This window comes from Corvus cornix, chromosome 2 (assembly GCF_000738735.6).
Source record: "Corvus cornix cornix isolate S_Up_H32 chromosome 2, ASM73873v5, whole genome shotgun sequence".
NCBI lineage: Eukaryota > Metazoa > Chordata > Aves > Passeriformes > Corvidae > Corvus > Corvus cornix.
Window position 1 is genome coordinate 10,286,659 of NC_046333.1, and position 21,136 is coordinate 10,307,794.

A 21,136-nucleotide genomic window follows, 5' to 3' on the forward strand; every position below is an offset into this window, starting at 1 on the left:
ATGCTGTGCATATAAGAGTATCATACTGGTATAACTTAAAACTTAATAAGCCACAGGTCTCATATTTTTCAGATAAAATATTCAGCCAAAGAAAAGCTTTAATCACATAAGAACAAGTTATTTGAAATGTACCATTACAGCACTATAGATACATTCCATAGCATCTAAATTGACACCAGCCTTCTCATGAAAAGAACAGTAAGGTCTTCTGAAATTTAAATAAATGGTTACTCTCTTTCTCCAAATATGTAGGGAAGAACAGGAATTAAGATTTAGATCCTATTTTTTCTTTTTTTTAGTAAAAATTGTAGTATGTCAGATTAAAAGAACTAGCATCCATATGAAAACTCATCAAATTGCATTTAATGCTAATGCTCCTGATGAAATGCAAAGACAGTTCCAAGCTTTTGAAGGAAAATCTGCAAACCCCTCTTACTCAAGTTTACACACTGGTTTATCGGCACTAATGCCAACTTTTAGATGTATGGCAGAAAACCAGGTTTAATTTTTTCTTCTACTGTCAAATAAGTCAAAATTCACACCTGAGAAATGTAACAGAGAAGAGAACTCAGGAAAAAAAAAGGGGGGAGGGGAGAGGAACAAACAAAAAGTGCACCAGCTTGTTTAGAAAAGCACATGTTTAGAGTTTTTCAAAATGCTCCTTAGTGGTTGCTGCAAGGTAGGTTGGAAGCAGGAAGCATCTGCTGCTTAGCACAGCACAAGCAAAGTGCCTGGCAGAACACACAATGAAACCAAACCCTTCAAGATGTCCTCCCAATATACAGTTAACAAAGATGAAAATTTTAATATATTTGAATATAAATCAAGTACTCAATCTTCTTGAAGACATATGTAACATTCACTGCAACATATACACACTGTATGATACTACTGTACGATGTGCCAAAAGCATCCCATACAGCCACTTACTGGATCCTGCACAGCAGCACAGAAACAGCAGCACGTGCCATCTGGCAGAACTGACTGAGCAAAATTCTTGTTACAGATTGCAAACTCCTGCTTGTATGGGTTTGTGCTTTTTTCAATTACACATACATACAAACTGCATTCCCTGCATTTTCCTCACATGGTAACGTGTGAGCAAGAACCTAATTCAAGATTGGTGATACAATTCCTACACAGCCTAAAAAGCCTTGTACCTTAAATGGCTGCAAACTGCCATAGGTTGAAGTTTATGTAAATCCCCCCACAGGGCTGAAGCAAAGTTAAGTTGAGGTTCCTACTCAAAATGGAGAATTACCACCTCCAACAGCTCTGTTCTAGCTGTTTAATGTTGCAATGCTGTCAGCCAACTGTCTTCTACAATGTTCTGACCTACAATTTTGATTAAGACATAGTAAAAACAGTGTTTCATACAACACTTACACCAGGGGAACACGCAATTATAATACTTACTAGATGAGAACCGTCCTTAACTTCTTGTACTTGCTGCACCTGCGGTTCAGCCACAACTTTAGTGTCCTGATCAGAAGTCATGAGCTGTCTGCTTTTTGGCTGCTCAGAGAGAACTTTACTGGTCACCTTTGTAAGCTGTGGAAATAGGAAGACAAAAGATTCTGTAAGTGGTTGCTGAAATTCCCAAGAACCCGCAGCCACTCCAGACACACTACCCTGATTCTGACCAAAGGCCCAAAGCGCTTCCACACAATACAGCCGGGATTATGCATCCAGAGAAAACAGAAGATGAGGATAAAGCAGATACACTCAACCAACTGGTCACTGGTTGCCTTGGGATTACAGATGAACACTTGCCACAGCACTGGGCAGGGAAATTCCTTGGGAAAGTTTCTTTTGATTCTCACCTTAATTATTCAGACTGGATTTCAAACCGTGACTTCTTCATACCACCTGGCAGACTCCACTCAGTAAGAAACATTTAGTCACAAACTAACCCGTCTTCTAACTAGTTTGATGGTCACTTTATCTTTGCAAAATTTAAGCAGCATGTTACAACAGTTCTCCTGGAGTAGTAATGCTGAACCAGTTCTTCAGCTCTATCATCCCAAAATCTTATTGTATTTGATTAAACAAGTAAAAAACTGAGTAGGCTTGAAAGTCTGACAGTGACTTTACTGTGAAATTTGATGCTATTATTTAATATTGTTATTTTAAAAAGAAAGTCTTTAAAAAACAATAAAAGCTAATTTAAAGCATGAAGTCTCAAAGTAAATATTGGGGTGTGAAAATCAGGCTTTTTAATTTTTTCTTTTCTAAAAAGATGCAAAATGCTTTTTTAGTTTCTTATTCATACGGAAATTCCAGTACTGCATATGTAACAATGCATGAGAGAAATGTATTGCCTTCAAGTTGGCGACACCAAACCTCATACAATCTCCTTAAAATGAAAATGCAAAGATTTGCAGCACATGGAAGTTAATGGTATTGTTCCATTCTTTAGGAGCATAAGCTCCTTTTAGGCTACCTTGATTCCAACACTGGAGTAAAGAAGTCTTTGTTTCAGTCTGTGGTATTATGGCCTTTCATGGAATCTCCTTTACGCTACATTTTGAAATGGACAAAAGCAAATGCCAAATACAACTGACTGAATATATTCCAAAATTTTCAAATAAAATTACTATGTTCACCTATGAACTGATTCAGACACCTGTACTACAGGATTATGCAAAATATATTTTGTACAGTTGAGGAAACAAATACACTGACATCTCCAAGAGGATGAACATTTCAGCTTATATGGAGAGTTGCTTATCACTTTGTGCTATTGATGTAAAGTCAGCACGAAAAATATGTTTTCAAAAGAAACACATGTACTGTGTCACTACTATATTCTCAGAAGTTTCTTTTCCTAACACTCTGTCTCTCAGCTTGGAATAGAAACTATTTAAGTAAGGAAGAAATGGCACAGACAAAAGCCACATTAAAATAAAACTAAAAAAATTACACTATCCCTCACATACAGTGTTACACACAAATATACTCAAAGGTTATGTAATGAAGTCTGGAATTCATTCAGGATGTCTTTCATAAAATAAACAAAAATCATCCTCAGGATGAAAGCATTTTCAAAAGTAGTATAAAATAGCCAGACTCTGTGTTGCTCAAAGCCATGCATGGGAATATGTAGGCACATTAACACTGCAGAAAGTGTCTAAGCCTCTTGGAGAACACTTCTGTTCATGTTTTGTAAAGAAATTGTGTTTAGCCTTTCAAAATTTTGGACTAATTTTTTTTTTTTTCTAAAAAGAGCCAAAGACTCCTTACTCATTTCATGCTTGCTGTACATAACCTCCACTGCTGTTCATACTAACCTTGGGCACACACTTTAGTCCGGATTCATAGGCTAAAGTCTACTTTACAGAAAGACAAATGTGTTTCAGTCAGCCATGGTGGTATCTACTCAGCATTTTGATCCCCAAATCAATGCTCAGGTACCTCTTTGCATCCTTCTGTCACCTACTTATCTCACATATTCCCATTCTCTTCTAGGATCAGCCCTTCCAGAGTCATGCTGCAATCTCCTCCATCCTCTGGTACATAGTTTTAGCACCAGAACTCTGTAAGTCTATGGATAAAAGAAGGGAAGGGAAACAACTACAATCATGTGAGTCTATCAAACAAAAAGTGAAGTTCCACTACACATGTATCCTTTAAAGTGTTTGCTGACTGGCCATCAAGAACAAAATATCCAGCTAAATCATTAATTCCAGCTGAGGATAGACAAGTTGTCAGCCAACCTGACAACACACAACTGCAACGTGCACGTTGCAACTTCAAATTTCTTGGGCAAGCCACCAGCAATTAGAGCAGCATATTATTCTTACTGCTTTTCAGAAGTCCCTTAGATGAGATTACACAAGATGCTTCTCACAAGCCACATCTAGATTGAAGCTCTAGGTAACTTTCTTTGCACTACTCAGACTAATAATCATATTCTCATTAGATACACAGATTTGTTGTGATACACACCACACCAAATCCACTCACCTTGTAAACAAGTAATTACAATGTCAAACCCATATATTTAAGTTGAATTTTGATCATTAAGGATCAAAGTAGCATTCCAAATGACAGCGATAAAGTAATTTGTTTGAAGAGGATAAAACCTGCTTTCCAAATCCCATGATTTTAACAATGATCAGCTACTGCCTTTCTGCAAATGGGCAAGCCATACAGAAAGATCCCAAACCCAGAAGGAGGGAGCTTCTGTTGCAATTTTCTTCACTCAATACATCCCACAGCTACAAGTCTGCAGGATATGAAGTGCTCAGCTGCCAAATCCCATTGGCTGTGAGATACTTCAAAATGACTTCACATGCAGGGCTGTTCTGGAAAGTTAATACCACCTTTTCTACTGTAGAGCTGCCACTTACTGGACTCCTAGAGAACAAAACCTCCATGGCTGCAGACTCCCATGACTATCATGCCAGAGAATACAAGGGTTGTAGAAAATGGCAGTGTTACTTCAGAAAAAGAAAACCAATAAAAATCATGGAATGTTAAAAGCTCTCCATAGGATATGTTTTAGCATGTTTTTCATTAGTATTGATATATATCTTCATATAAAAGCTTATTTACACAAACCACAATCAATAGCTGGTAATTCTAGAAACCACGGGTAAGGATTCACTGTTTTAAAGAGTTTATCAGCCAAATTAGTGACAAGTTAAATGGAGCATTTTAATGCAGCAATAAAAATTATCATCCAGCTGAAGAGTTAACTTGCCCATGACTTTGAAAAATATGGTCTACCAGTCAGCAGTTCAATGTATCTTTGGATAAATACATGTTGCTGCAATAAGCAGGAGATATTCAGGAGAAAAATGCAAGTTGGCAAACCCGTCTGGGATAGAGATAGCACTACCTAGAGCAGAACACTGAGCTATCAGAATCAAATGACAATTTTTTCATCACAGAATTACAGAGCACTTTTTTAGTTGAACAGGGCCTTTTGAAGGTCATTTAGTCCAACTCCTCTGCAATAAGCAGGGACATCTCCAACTACATCAGGTTGCTCAGAGCCCTGTCCAACATGCCCTTGAATGTTTCCAGGAATGGCACATCCACCACCTCTCTGGGCAACCTGTGCCAGTGTTTCACTGATTTAGAAGCACCCATTAATTTCAATTCTGCAAATGCATACAGTAAATCATTGTATCCTTCTGGCTTGTCATTTGGTCATCAGAGAGTAATAAGTCAAGCTCAACAACTTGAAAGTAACTCTGCTCTTGACCCTACTACAGACATTCAAATACTTATTGTGACAACTATCTATCCCAAGAGAAACTGCCTAGATTTTATTGAGAATTATCAGAAGTAGTCCAAACTTGGTCTGTAAATAGGCAAGACAGAGAAGTTTAAAATACAGGTAAAAACATTTTTCTTTAGAAACTGAGTAATATTCAACCATGCTTGCTTTCCCCAAAACTGTAATACACTGCTCCATCTGCAAAACTAGTAGTTGCAACATGAAGGGGAAGAGTGCCTTATTACTTGTTTTCTCATTAGTTTGAGGCCGATGGGGGCAGTCACCCTTCACTTGTACAGATCTGTCCCTGCTGATATCTGGTGAGTGGTTAACCTGAGGAGTTACAAGAATATTTTTCAGGAGGGTCTGAGACCACCTGGTTGAGCAACACAGGTATTTCAGCCTACTGGTTTCACTCTGCAACATCCACAACCATTTTCACAAATAAAAATATAAGGGATTTATTGGTGGGGGGGAGGGGTTGATTTTTTTTTTGTTTGCTTATTTTGTTTTGAGGTTTTTATAAGTTTTTGGGGGGTTTTAGTGTTTTGATTTTTTTTAAAAGTTGACAGCATGGTTCTTTACTGCCAAGTATTTTCAAAACCATTTAGTTAAAAGAATTCCATCATTTCAGAAGATACCAGATACAAACCAGCAATGGCCCACAGGATGACTATACAGAGAAGTGCAGACAACCACATGATCACTCTTGCCTGGGTGCCAAGCCAAGCAGAGCTGGGACTGCTCTCATCCAAAAGCCACACGTGTGTGTTAGCATGGTGCCAACATCAGACTAACCTTTACACTGCATTTTAGTGCAGGTTTAGGTATCTTAGTACGGGCAGATTTAATGTGCAACTGTCTGAGGGTATTTATAAACACACTGCATCCACATGCACCACAACCTTGCAAACAGTTTGGAAAAGACACCTACCTACTTGATTGTTACACAGCAAACAAAACCACTACTGCTCTTGTTGACCTTCCCAAAAACCTCCCTGGAGTGTAGCCCCCGACCCTCCTGCTTTCATTAATAGACATCTTTAATTTTCCTAATTCATATTCAAAGTGTGCTTTTCTGCAGTCTGTTTCACTATCTAGAGTTACTACAGTCTGAGTAGCAGCATGCAGTTCTCTCAATCAAATCAGTCAGATAGATCTGTTATTTAAAAACATGCAAAACCCCAAACAATGCTCTAGGGCTGAGATCTTGCCTGCCAACTTTCAGCCCAGAGTAATCAGCCCTTAAAAAGAGATTTACAAATGCAAGTGCTGACAACTAACTTTCACCCTGCAAACAGCAACACCATAAAACAAAAAAAGCTCACTAGAATAAAAGAACTTTTCACTGCTCTTCCAGCAAGTACAAACAAAAATAGATTTGAGCTTGGCTTTGTGCAGAACTCTTCCTAGCAAACATTTCAGAAACTTTAAACACAGATTAAGATAAAGTTTTCACAAGGCTAATACAGAAATACACTTCAGTAACATGAGAAAGCTTAAAATGTTTTCCAAACAGAGGTGCACTGCTTAACTTAAGCCTCATAACAAACTTCCAGCTGCAGGCCAGAAATCCTCCTTCTACTGTGAGAGGGAACATACTTTCTCACCATCTACCACACACTTATGTACCCATGAGGATCACGAGAACACAGCAGAGGTAACCAGAGCTACCTACCACTGAGCTCAGCTCTGAAAAGTTTTAGCACCTGCTGAGGACATCATATAGACATTTATATGAGAAATAAGAGTTGCCTTTTTCAAAAGTATGCTACAAATTTCATACATTAGCTTCTCTTTAAACAAAGTTTAACTTTTCTTTATTAGTTTCACCAACATTGTGAACACCCAAAGCATATGTAGTATGTCAAGAGTTAATCATGTTCTCCGTCCCAGTAAAGGTGCCAACTCAGATACAGGATATATGGTTAAGCTTATGCAGCATCATCAAGAAAAACTGGAAAAATCCTAATCCTGAAAGGCTGGAAGTTTCCTTCTTAGTGTCATAAGCAGTGATACAAACTTTCAATTTTCATCAGGTGGCTGTTTAGGATACTTTCAAAAAAAGATCTCAGCTGTTAGAGTTGACCCATCATCCTGCTGCACGGGGCACATGTTACCATTCTGCAGATGAATCACATCATCCAAGCTGTATCATGCTCACAGAGAAAACTTATGACAGAACTCAGGGGCTTCCATCTCTCCCTTCTCAGTTTCTTTACAGAGCAGATTTCACAAGCAATCCAGCTTTCAAAGGATGGCATTATTTAAAATAAAATATACTGTGAAGATGTAGTATTACCACAGCAGATAAAATAGCTGCGAATGAGAAATCTAACAACAGCAAAAGTATATCTGTTTGTGGCAATCTCTGCAATCATCACTGTGCCTGCATCAATTGTAAAATCTCTATTACATAACAGCAATTAAAAAGCTGACATGACATAACAAATATTTAGTCACAGCATGTGTCTACAGAAGTTTTGAATGCACTTCTATTAAAAATCATCACAAGGTTCTCAATTTGTTTAACTGCTGATTAGCTAAACAGCTGGGGAAGAAGCTGAAAATTCACATCTGGAGCTTAGTGTTTAGACCCAGAGATTCATGCAAGTCTGTCAGATGAAGGTTTCAAAATGTACATGCATCCAGTGTACATGCCAGCATAGTGGCTGGAAAGTTAGATTTCAAAAAACCCCGAGAAAAGTACCACTGGATTTGTTTCAGTTTTCCTTCCTGCCAAGAAAATTACTTATGCCCCAGTACTCCCCAGAATAATGCAACTTCTGGGTTCCTGAAGAGGAACATGGACATAAGCACTGGGGGCAAACCTGCAACAGGACACTTGGCTGACTCAAGGCATTTCAAAACGCACAAGGCAACCGGGTGTTAGCAAGAAATATAGTGTCAGAAGAACCTAGAACCTAATGCTGTACTTTTTTAACATCCTTTAACAGAAAACACAAGCACAAATCATTTAGAGCTGCTGCTGCATCTACTTCACAAGTTTGTATTTTTTTTAAAAAACCCTTCTGTTGTTTATAAGGTTGATAGCATGCAAAATTGTTCTGTAGTTCTATTAATTATCCTTTCAAATGTAGTCTCTCCTCTAAGAAAGGCTGAGATTTCAAGAGAAACAGTAAAACTTGCTATTTAAAAGGAATGTTGCATTTCTTTATTTAAAGATCTATGAAACATTTCTGTATAAGGCTTCCCAAGCAATTCACAAGTCTCATAATTTACTGAGCATTCTCACTCACACAGAAACCTATGTGATTAAGAGCACACCAGAACTGATTACTCTGCAAGTCTGCAAATTGAGATCATTACAGTAATTAGCTGCCCAAAAGATGCCAAGCAGCAAGTTACTAAACAAAGGTGATAAAATACCAAAGAAACCTGATACTGGTAAATGATAAGGACTCTGTAGAGGCATAGGAAAAACTTTCAGTGAAGAGCAAGAAAAATGGGAAGAGGGTAAAGTTACAGTCTTACTCACTCACCATCTCAAACAAGAAGATGTCAACAGTGCACAGAAGACAACAGAATGACCCCACCAACAAAAAATGATTATCATTTTTGTATCTAGCTTTTTATGCACTGTATTTTAAATACATGTGCCTAAAGTAAATGAAATAATTTCACTACACTCAAAGGTCTCTCACAGAATTTCTGCAGCCCTCCTGCACACCAAGAAGCTTCACATACAGTTACTATCTGACGTGCACTCAAACATCACTCCAGAGATGGACCAAGAAGCCTGTGGATCATATCCTCCTCAGTAATGCAATACACCAGATGTTTAATGGTATATAATTTAACAAAACTCTTACCATTTAAGAACACTAGGAGTGCCTACCAAGCAGGAATAAGCCACTGGGAGGAAATTTTTGCGCCTGATAAGAGTGTCACGTGCCTTGAAGACAAGTGTGATTGTGTCATGAGCAGTTTTCAGTTTGCTTATGGCTTGTTCTCAGTTTTCAAGTCTGAAGCAGCACTCTCCTGACTGCAGGCTGAAGCACATTACATTAAGAAATCCAACTCATTAATTAACAGGAGTTGCTTCATGTTGCACATCCATCTCAAAGCCACAAGCTTGTTTTCCTCACTGGAAGTGGACTAACAGCACACACCCTGCAGGTTATTCATAGAGATGTATATTTAATTTCTATTATAACTATCATGTTAGATAAGATATTTATCAGATGATGATTTTAAAAAGTATCACACTTAATGAAAATTCATCTCTTGACTCCCTGATTTGCGCATTTTCTAAGCAACCCCTCAAATGGCAGAGTTAAATTGCTAGCAGCTCAGCCAAATCATGACAATTCTGAAAAGAAAAGTGGGATGCTAACTTAATATAAATTACTTATGATCATAGTTCTCCACAATCCCATTCTCTCTTGATAAGCTGAATGTAGAATCACACATTTTACATTCATTACCGAGGCCTACAAAAAGCAGAAAACATCTCACACTGAAGGGAAAAGGTCTTTTAATTTTCTCAGGAAAGAGATCAAGAATTTGTTACTCAAGTACATTAGGTAAGTACCTCGAAGTATAATAATTTTCCACTAAAATGCTCCATCACTTGCCCTCCCTTATATTTGTGAGCATCTGAATTCCTCCCTACCTCGCAGCTCTGGCGTGACTTTTTACTTCTCCAGGACAGAAAACATCACCAGCAAGAACAGAATTTGAATAAATTTGAACACCCCCTTCTTCAGTTAAACAGAGAACTACACAGTAGTTGCCTGCATATGCACTTTACTACTGTGACCACCAGAAGAGCAGTAGAGGAGAGAGGACCCAAGCTGAACGCCTGGTGGCATTAATCCTTCTGTCCTACTCTAGGAAACCAGAGGAGCAGAGCACTGCAAACCAAGTACTTCAGTTCTGAGTAGAACTGAATAGCTGAAGTCCACATCACTCTGCTGCTGCTGTTACTCCCGCTACAAAGCATCACAGGTAGTTCCTATAACAATTTAATAAAACAAAACCAGAAAGTAAGAGCTACAGCAACATACCTGCAGGACCTTCACAAGAGAAACCCCAGCAGATTGCAGACTGCCTGTACTGAATTAAAGAGTGAAAGGATAGGCCACTGCAAACCAGTGGTCTTCTGCATTGAAATAATCAGAAAACTAATTAAGCCTAAACACAGGGCAAACAACACTTTAAAGTGCCTAAAGAAGGACAAGCTGGGAGTTGGACCCCACACTCTGCACAGCACTTCATATCTGCCTCTGCTTCCAAACTACATTTGGAATACCTTTGTTAAATGAGCCTAACCATAGAGCCAGACTAATTTTTCATATAATCTTATAAAACCAGCCAGCCTAAATAATGACTAAGTATATAAACCCCCTTGTATTTATGCCTAACATGGGCTAAGAGAAACTGCAGAATGTGATGGAAGCTCCCTCCTTCTGCAAGATTTTTTTCTTTAATCAATATATTTTAAAAACTGATTAGGTTCTCATCAGAGCAGAGGCATCACATATTATACTAACCCACTGCTCACATTAATTTCTTGTAACACTCCCATCCACCTGCATTTACCTGTTACACCTCCCTAAGCTACAAGGCAACAGCCTATGCTTGAAGTGTCCAGTGCAGTAGTATTCTGATCTGTAAACAAAAGGTACAGCTGAGGCAATACAAAGAAAAGTCTTGGTATTTTTACTAATAAGCACAAATCTAACTGCTAAAATTGTTTACTTTCTAAACAAATTTTAATTCTAGATATATTGGGATGATCTTTGATAGGCTAATCGCATTTTCTCTAAAAGTCAAAGCTTCTCAATAACTTCAGAGATCTTTATGCCAACAAATTAGCTGGGAGACTGTTCCAGGGTTTTAATTTAATACCAATATTTAATATCAAATACTGCTCACTGATGCAGAAATTAATTTTGTCATTTCATGCAAATGTTAAATGATTGGAAAAAATGATGGAAAGCATTACAAAAATATGCTTCTAAATTTTAGCACCATCAAATACAAAATCTCACCTTAATCAACTATTATCATCCATGTTGCTTCTAATGTCACATGAGTCAAAAGCTGCACAACACTTCTGTACACACAGAAAGCAGAAGAGCAATTGATTAGAAACAGTAAATTGAATTGGCGAGAAAATTCAAGCTTGCCCTGGAGTAGGTAAGGCAGCAGCAAACACCTGTTACCCCTAATGACTGGATTTCACAAAATATTGCTCATTCCCGTACTATTTCTAAATAGTCATTGACAGGACACTACACGGTAGCTTAAACTCTTGAACTCTTAAAATAGGCTTATATTGCTCTTTCCCGTAACCAACCAAGATACTACACGAAGAAAAAGCCACGTAGAAGACTTCTCCAATATTTTTTTCTATGAACTATAGTTCTTTATTTTGATACACATCTTATTTCCAGCAGGTAAATTTACTTTGGCCCTCTGGACACCAAGTCTGTCTCAACCTACAATATCTTCTCTGAATTCATGCACATATGAGGAATTATTATGCAAAGATAATATCTTGCATAATAATGTATTTTCTTTGTTTCCCTTCTTTCCCCATGTAACTCGCCTGCTCTCACTTAACCAATGAGATTAACGGGGTTTTTTTTGGCATTTGCTTTTCTTTAAAGTAGCTACTGAAGGGAAGTATGAAAATAATTTTCCTAGTCCTCTGCTGAAGGAAGCAACAATTAAACATGCTAAGAGCTCACAGAGAGCAGTGAAGTTTACAGAGACTGATGCACTTTCACCATGAGAGACAGCTTCAGTCTAAGACAAACTGATTCCTGACTTGGAGTGAAAACTAGAAAGATACTGAACTTTGTTGGATAACGTACTCACCAGCATCTCAGGCTCACTGTAAGTGGACTTGTCTTTTCATAAATTCTGTTTGTTTAACAAAACAACTGCCAGTTCTACAGTATTTTACTAGCTGCTTCAAGTTTTTAAAGCTAAGATGCATTAACTGATGGTCTATTTGGCTTTTTCCAGTTCTTCAAAGAAACACTAAATCTTCAAATGCTGTAACACATGACAAGGTTCCAGGAGATTTAGCACTTGCTTAGAGGGAACAAGTTAAATGTTGTGCATGAAGAGTGTCAAGTCTGGCAATGTGGGAACAACGAACTTCCTTGTTTCAATTACTGAATGTTCCTCCTCACGATTTACCAATACCAACTCTAAGTTTTCCGCATTCTTCACTACACTGCTTACCAGAGAGTGGCTGAGGCACTCACAGCCTGCCTGTGACTCCAGGCAGGACACTTGGCAAAGGTAAAGGAAACAACTAACCCAGCTCTGCTGGGCAGGATTTTATGAACAACATCTTCCTCAGAAAAGTCCTGAAGTTGGCAGAAGCAGACACAGTATTTTATGACAGAAGACAAGATTAAAAACACCACTTGAAGCTATAGGGTTAATATTTAGTGCAGTTCCAAGGGTGAGGTTGGAAGTCTGACCTTCTTTAACAGATCTTAATAGTCTTATCTTAGAATACTGCTGTTACTTGGATTCCATGTTTCAAGTCTGCAATCAGTGCTGCACTTAAGCAAGAGGAGGTCAAAAGCTGCATTTGGAATTTCCAGGACCCTTAATATTTTTAGTACTTTGAATTATTATTTAAGACACAAACATAGCTTCAAAGCCAATTTGCCAAGTTCTTCATCATGACATTCTGGGACCATACAATAAACTCTTAATTCAGGGAAGCAGAAATCTAACACTAAGGGTCTCATATTCAAATGCACGGAGAACTAGAATTCTGGGAAAGATTTGATGCAAACCAGTGGGACAACCATTACAGTACTCCTGGAATACATCTTCCCTCACAACAGGCCTGAGAAAAGTAAGAGAGAAAAGGATCTATAACTACATAAAGTCCAGGCAAGAGGCATATATAACCAAGTAAGATGTTGATAATGCCAGTAATAAGCAAAAAGGTGCAGTGACAAGTTTTCTCCTAACACAAATGTATACAGCAGTCCTTGACTATGCAAAGACTACTTCAATAAACAGTCATTCTGCAAAACAAACAGCCTGGGATGAAGTCCCCTCAAGCTCTGGGGTTTAGGTTTTTTTTTTTTCAGATGACTTGAAAAGCATTCATTGACCTAAAATGTTAGTTTAAGTTTTGAAACACATTCAGGACCAAATCTAACGTGAAATGTAACTACTTACAGAAGAATAATCATTTAACTTTAAGGTTTTGTAGAAGAAAAGGAAGCTAATGTTCTTCGCCAATGATTATTTCATTAACCTCTTCACCAAAAATAGAATTTAACCCAAATAATCCAGTCATTTTAGTATTACTTCCTCTTTTAATAAAGGCTACCATCCTCCATTACAAGCTCTGCCGAAACCAGAAGCAAATCTTGCTTAGTTTTAAAACACTGTATGGAAGACTATCACCTCCTGGGTGCACATTTGTTCACAGTTAGAGCACCCCACCTTCCTGGAGTATCACTGTAATCAAAACTACTGGTAATTCAGGTTTTGACTCACAGTTAAAGGATGGACTGCCAATATTTTAGCTTGGATTTAATGACAATAACTCTTCCTTGCAAGTCAAAATAACTGGGTGCAGACCCTTCTAAAAATTCAACTGATTCCTTGAATCCAGGCAGTTAGAATACACAGTGTTAACCAAGAAAATTATAATCATAAAAAATAGACTGTAAGCTAAGCTGCAACATATGTTCATTAAAAAGAGTCCCTTCTCTTCTTTATAGCATAATTTTTTTTGGCATTTATTATGAAGAATTGAACAAAAAAGCTTTAAACATGAGCAGGGACACAAACCCAAGATCCTGGAGACATGCCAATGTAGACAATGCTATTTTACCCAAATTGTTTGCCTTGCTGCTTTAAACAGCAACATGCTGACCATTTCTGTCCCTGTCGGGCAGCAACAACATTGAATGGCAATGAAACTCTGAGATAAGACTGCAAATTCTGCACATATAGGTATCTCAGCACTTAAAGTAACCATGCCCCAGTAAATTCTTCACTTTTGCTCTACTTTTTAATTCCTAGAACAAGAATCAGAAACCAGGAGGATACATCCAAACATTTGAGCATAAACCCTCAGCACCAGGGTATGGAAAAGCAAGCTACTTTGGACATTGGCCTGTTGATTCATCAGTTCCTTGTTTGAACAACAGTCAGAGTCAGACTCTGTTGTGGGGCAACCTGTGACAGCATCACAACCTGTGAAAATACGCATATGGATACCAACAGTGACCGAAAACAAAACCATAAAGCTGCCAAGAGACATCACCGTAAAGCTTTCAAACCTTTCATTAAGTTTCTGCCAAATGAGATTTATCAAATTTTTTTTCTCAACATAGTTACTATTTAACTAATATTTTGTTTCTCAGGTTTCCCTGTCAGATTACTGGCATCCTGTAATCATAAAATACTTAGCTTGAAAACAGATTGCAGAACATTAGATCTACTGAGAAACACTGATAAACACTTTTAACAGAGTAACAGAAATACACAATGTTTTAAGCAAGTTTGTAATTCCACTAACAAGACAGATGGAAACCCGCCTTATGAATAGCACCAATGAGGTATTCACTATTGTTGCTTATTTGCAGAAGCCAGTACGGAAGGGCCAATATGAGGCTGAGGGAAAATTAACCCATCCAAAGGGAAAAGACTGTTTAGATACTTGTGCAAAAAACCACAAGAAATCTAAAAGCAAAATAAGGTGATACACTACTTAGACTTCCAAAGAGCCCAGCACAAGCTTTAAGTAAAATAACCATACGCTCTACAACTACACTGAAAACTCAGTATATTCCTGAACATGCCCCATGTGAAATTCTGATAGCATCTGCAGGTGTAATTTCTGAAGTCTGATTGCCAGTGCTAGCTGTTTTCAATAATGAAAGTGATATTGGAACTTTAGAAAGGAGTCCCCAACAGATAAAGCAATTGCGTCTAATTCATCACAAGCTACCACAGTAGGCAGATGTCTACACATTTCCATCTATATGTGCAACATATACTCAAAGCTGGTATAGCTGCCACTACATGTACACTGAACTCGATACATCTATGAACTCTACATGGCCACAGAAGCAATCCAATAAGCCTTTACTATAGAATATGCTCTCTGGAACACCAGCTCCTTACACACCAACAGCCTTATGCTAATAACAACAGAGCTGCTGGAAGTGCAGAGGTGGCAATCCATTCAGCTTATGAACAACTGATTCCTTTTGTATTACATCATTCAACTACCCATTAAGGAGCTGGACTGACAGGATCCAGAATATGCATAGCCCAGCCCTCCACGGTAAACGAGAGCATTCGCAAAGATTAAGACTCAAAGAAATTGGTGATTCATCAGGGCGTCAAAACAGCGCTTCCCCAATTCCCGGCAATGTTCTAGGCCAAGCAGCTAGCCACATATTAGCAACCTCTGTCAGACTTCCAATTTTGGAGATAATTGCTGTTCCTGAAACACATACCCAGACACAAAATACCTGCAGCAGCACACATCACAGAATGAACACTGTCATGGCTGTCCTAATCACACTATTATGCTGTATTACAGTCACACCTAATTTAAGCACTCCAAAGTACCTTTGTTGTCTGCAGGTATTGCTCCATAGCACCTGCTTCCAAATGGGGGGGCACCCCCCCTTTAGAAAGGGTATGGAACAGTTACACAAAAGTGAAAGACCAGTGATTTCATAAATCCTTGGCTCCATCACATCACCAAAACTTAAGTACCACCAGCTGGGAACCAATTAACAGAATTTGTTTCTATCTTGAAATACTTTATGGAACTTGAGTAGATGAATGGGTGGAACAGAAATTGACTGCTAGTCTCCTGTTTCTAACAAGTTCCACAAACTTGTTGGTTGTAGACACATTTTTATCATTAGACAGTCAAAGTCAGCATATGCTTAAAGAGAAAGAAACAGATTGCTGGAATAGGAATGGGTCTTCGTCAATGACCCAGTATTTACAGTACCAAAGCATTTTTTGACCAGGTGAAATATCACTCAGTTCTATATTCAGAGAAGGTGCTTCAGAGTGCTATTTTTGTGTTTGACTGTTATGATACACTAGCTAGCCTTGAGTTTAGCACAGAGGAGTTAATTCACAGGAAAAGAAAACAAAGAGCTTTCCCAAAGCATTAGTTTGAAAATACAGTAAATACAGTTAGAACTGGTACCTTTGACAAAGCACATTACCAGTTCAGGGGAAGAGGAGGTGCACGTGTGCGTCTTGTCTTTTTTGAGGGATCACAAACTTTGAAATAGTGATAGTTTTAAGTTTTACATCACTTTCCCCTCCGTAATTCAATTACTGGCTTCTGTGGTGAAGAAGTACGTCTAGATCCACCCATCTAGATCTTGTATATGCACTAAAATGAGAGTATTAATTTCAGCATGCACATGCCTTGCTTTCAGAACATTGCTCAAACACCTTTCCAGGGCCTTTACTACAAGAGTAGCTTTTACTCTCATCTTCTACACAGCTCTCCACACATCACTACCTCTTTCAAAACTGCAGGGAGAGGGTTAACTTTCTTCCTTACAACGTCCTGTTTTGTAACATCCTGTCTTTCCAACTCATACCTGTGTGCTCATTCTGAATGCAAATGCATGAGACTTCTAATACTCCTGTTAGCTGAGTATCACTGATTACATACAGGAAAAAATCGCAGCCTGAGAAGATTTTCTACAGTTATGTCCAAGACTTAGACAAACCTGTTGTCTAAAAATGTCATTTTGCTAGTAAATGCATAGAGCAACAGAGCACTTTGTAAACCACACTTTTCACGACGTCGTACATCATGTAACAGATTCTCACATGTGTGCACACATGCACAGGCACACAAATCACACTCCCAAAGCTTAATATTCTCCAGACTCCAGAATACATTTCTTTGCTTTCTGCCGGCGATAGCCCTCCTGACACTGCATTTGTAAGCTACCTCCACAGCCACCTTTGCACCTCCAAGGCAAGAGTGCCCTTCAAGATCGATAAGGCTGTGGCCTTTGCAAAACCTGCTCCTTCCAGCACAGGCACAAGAAAAGGTAAGTCAAGTGCTTTACATCTTATTTGTGTGCCTTACCTGTTAATTTACGAGAATGTGAATGCCTGATGAATATATACAGACACCATGGAATTAAACATTAATAGCACCGACAGTCCTAAAAGCCACCTAGTTTTAAAAAAATCAAACTGATGGAACATATCTACACCTAATTACTTTGTTTTTTGTAACTCCTTTTTTGCTACCTTTAAGCTGTCACTTTAGATTTGTCATGCACTATGGTCAGAAGCATGCCTTTTCAGTGTCTAGCATGTGCATTTTGTGAGGTAATGTAATAAATATTTAACAAAGAGTTTATATTACCATGCCAATTAAGCTCTCAACTGATTTAAAGCCAAAGCCACTGCAAGATGAGAGACTTAATAAGGGACGCAGCAACAGATCAGCACAGACCACGTAGATTAGACAAACCTGACTGTATTGACTTTGCATTTCAGTAAACAAACCAAGTATTTAACTTTACTCTAACAGAAATAAAACATCATCACCAGAAACTGCCTACATGGTTTCTGTATGTCTCAAAGAAACAAAAACCCCCAAACAAAATCCCCAAGCCCCCACAATTGCCTCCAGTTCCAGATCTTCTGTTTTGCTCTGTAATGAAGCAGATTTAAGATACAGCCCCATATCTATGCAATATATATAATAAATATGTATCAGTCATTCATACCTTTCTATGTGTATATTGGCACTAAAGCCAGCCACAAAAAGCAACTAAGGCAGCACACACTTCCGCTGACACCTTTATTCCCTTATGGTGTTTGTGTGTCAATGGGTAAAAAACCCCCAGAAAAAAACACAAAGTAAACAATTCAATCTAACCCAGAACATTGTGTGTGCTTAAGGACCCAATTACATACAATTGTTTATTAAAGAACATCCAAGAGATCAAATGTTTTCAATTAATTCATTTAAGCAAAACTTTTACCTTCGTTCAAATAAAGAGATTTTTTCCCCAAAGCATAAGACCAATTAAATGTATGAGTAATTGTGGCTTCCACATAAAGAGCATACACACATAAATAACAGCAAATCTAGAAGAGGAAAATTTTCTGTAGACATTATATATAAAATATATACTGGTTTTTGTATACGCATTATCAGGCCTCAGCCTAGTTTTCACCTCCTTTTCACCTCCCACAAAAAAATTAAAAAATATAAAAATATCAATGTTGTTCTAATAACTAGAGCAATTAAGCTGATTAGCTTCATATCTTGAGAATTGACTAGAAGAAATGCTTACAAGTCAGCAGAGAGAAGTGAAAGTTCAACTGATAAAAAGTTACCAGACCAGAATCAAAACCCAAGAGTTGTGAAATCCCAGCAAGTTGAAAAAAAAATACAACATGCTTTGACCTTTGAGAATTTATCCAATGTGTAAAAATCAGATAAGTTTGACGTGAAATTTAAACCACAAGACAGACCTTACAATAGCAATCCTTGAGGCAGTACTTAAGAGAGATTCCTTCTCCAATTTTACTAAGGATTCAGAGGCAAACAGAACTAGGCCAGAGACAAGACGCAGAATCGGAAACCAGAATTCCCATGGTTTTACCCCAACCGTGACTCAAGTTTAAACAGTGGTTTTGAAACCAGCTCTCTCTCTCTGTGGCCACAGGCAAGTCTTAACCACTTTGCCTCAATTCGCTTACCTGCAGAATAAAAATAATTATACTTATCTGCCACACAGGAATCTCGTACAACAAACACTGTTTGGCAAGTGCACATCTGGTTAAACTGTGGACAAAGCGACGTAGCAATTTTGAGCACCTGGGCAAACTGAAACTGAGAGTGAAAACAACTTCGCTGAAGCAGCTACCAAAGGCCCAACAACAACTAAATTCTGGGGGCAACACAGCGCCCGTGTGCCGTCTGCTCCCGCAGGTTCTGCTGTGCAGCCTGGGCGCACCCCCGGCCCGCCGGCAATTCACCTGCTCAGGACACGGCTCGCGTGGAAAGTCAGCGATGTGCCCGGAGCGATGGGCCAGGGGCTAGCACCGCCTGCTGCTCCGGAGGGTCCCAGCCGCCCATCCGCCCCGGCCGGGTAGCCGGGATGGCTCCAGACGGGTCCCCCCGGCGCTCGCCCCTTCCCGCTCGCCCCACGGCACACGCGGCTCTCCCGCAAGGCCCCGTCGGCGCGGGGGCAAAGCTCACCCGCTGTGCCCGGGGCGGCGAGGCCGCAGTGCGGGAGCGGCCCCGGCGGCTCGCCCGCCCTACCCCCGCCACCACCGCGGCCCCGAGCCGGGATCCTCCTCCTCCCTCCCGTCTCTCCCCCGGGAACCGCCTCGGGTGGGAAGATGGCGGCTCCGGCCGCCTCCCCGGTGCGAGGGGCGGCGGAGCGGGGGGTGTCGCTCCCCCTCCGGCCCCGCCATACCCCCGCACCGGGAGATGCGGGTGCGGAACGGCTCCAGCGGGCGCCGCCGCCCGGAGGGCGCGGGTCGGGCGGCCCCTCGCACTCACCTGTCACCAACAGCCGCCGCCGCCCTCGGGCCGGGGCTCGGCACGGGGGACACGGGCGGGCACGGGGAGGGGGGGGGGCTCCGCCGGCGCGGGGCCTTTCACTCCTGTCGAGTTCCCGCGGGCGCCGGGGCCTCTCGCCGCGCCGCCGCCGCCGCCGGGGCCTCGCCGCCGGATGCCGTGAGGAGGAGAGCGGAGCGCGGGGCGGGGCCGAGGGGGCGCGGGCGGCGGCAGCGCCGGGGGCGGGCGGGGCGGGGGGGACGCGGGGGGGCGGCGGCGGCTCCGGGCCCGAAACGTCTCCGAGCCGAGACTCAACCACCCGCTCGCATGAGAGACCCGCTTCCGGCTCTCGGCGGAAGTCCCGCCCCCGCTGGCGGAAGGGATTGGCCGCCGGGCGCCGCCGCGCGCCGATTGGCGGAGCGGGGAAGGGGGGAGGGGGCCCCGGCGCGCGCGCGGCGTGTGACGCGCGGAGCGGCGCGTGAGGCGCCTGACGTCACCCGCCACGAAGGGGCGCGCGGGGGCGGGGTCGGCACCACCCGCCCCATCTCCCTCCCCCGGAGGCGTTTTGTCCCTTCGCACTCGCCGTCGCCCCGCCGGGAAGTGGCGGGAAAGGGGACGGGAAAGGCAAGAGAAGGGGGAAGGGAAGAGGAAGGAAAGGGGAGGGGGAAGGAAAAGGAAGGGAAGGTCAGGTAACGTTTGCTGTCGCAGGAGCGGTGCCTCCTGTTCCAGTGTCTCCGCGTGTGTCCAGGGGCAGTGTCCAGCCGGCCCCGGGCAGCGTTTCAATGCGGAGGAACGAAGTGGGGCCTGGGGCAGTGCCCGAGTCCGGCGGGCCTCACCGGGGACTGCGGGTGTGGGTGCACGTCCAGGTCTGTGCGTTGACACAGGGCATATTGTCGCCTTCTGGAACGCTGCCATGGCAGCAACGGGAGGGCCCAGGTGCCAGGCGCCTGTCCAGAATTACAGACCTTACCGTAGAGTGTCCTAGCTCCTGTGGAGCAAGATTCAGCAGCTGTGGCTCAAAAGGAAGTGATAAATAGGATTTTAGGAGAAAAGTATTTAATGAAAGAGCCTTGTGTTTCATGTGGGCTATGAAAGCCTGAATAACGTCTCATAGAATCACAGAATGGTTTGGGTTGGAAGACACCTTAAAGATCATCGAGTTCCAGCCCCGCTGCCATGGGCAGGGACACATTCTGCTACTCGAGGTTGCTCCAAGCTCCGTTCAGCCTGGCCTGTAACAGAGAAATGGAGCATCCGCAGCTTCTCTGGGAGCCTGTTCCAGTGCCTCACCAGCTTCACGCTATTTGTTGTATGGAGGAAGAGGAGGCAGAGGAAGCAAAGGGCTGAGGAACAATCCTGGGAAGACA

At 41.2% G+C, this 21,136-nt stretch overlaps 1 protein-coding gene across 2 annotated transcripts in view; it reads right to left on the reverse strand.

The window, feature by feature from the left end:
* Positions 1–19,861, reverse strand: part of LARP4B (La ribonucleoprotein 4B) — a 57,002-nt gene extending 37,141 nt beyond the window's left edge. For both annotated transcript variants that reach the window (XM_039548767.1, XM_039548766.1), the window contains exons 1-2: positions 19,773–19,861; positions 1,417–1,551 (exon numbers count right to left, since the gene is read on the reverse strand). In XM_039548767.1, coding sequence (XP_039404701.1) covers positions 1,417–1,497 — 81 coding nt within the window. In that variant the 5' untranslated portion in view covers positions 1,498–1,551; positions 19,773–19,861. The remainder of the gene's footprint in view (positions 1–1,416; positions 1,552–19,772) is intronic.
* Positions 19,862–21,136: the final 1,275 nt, after the last annotated feature.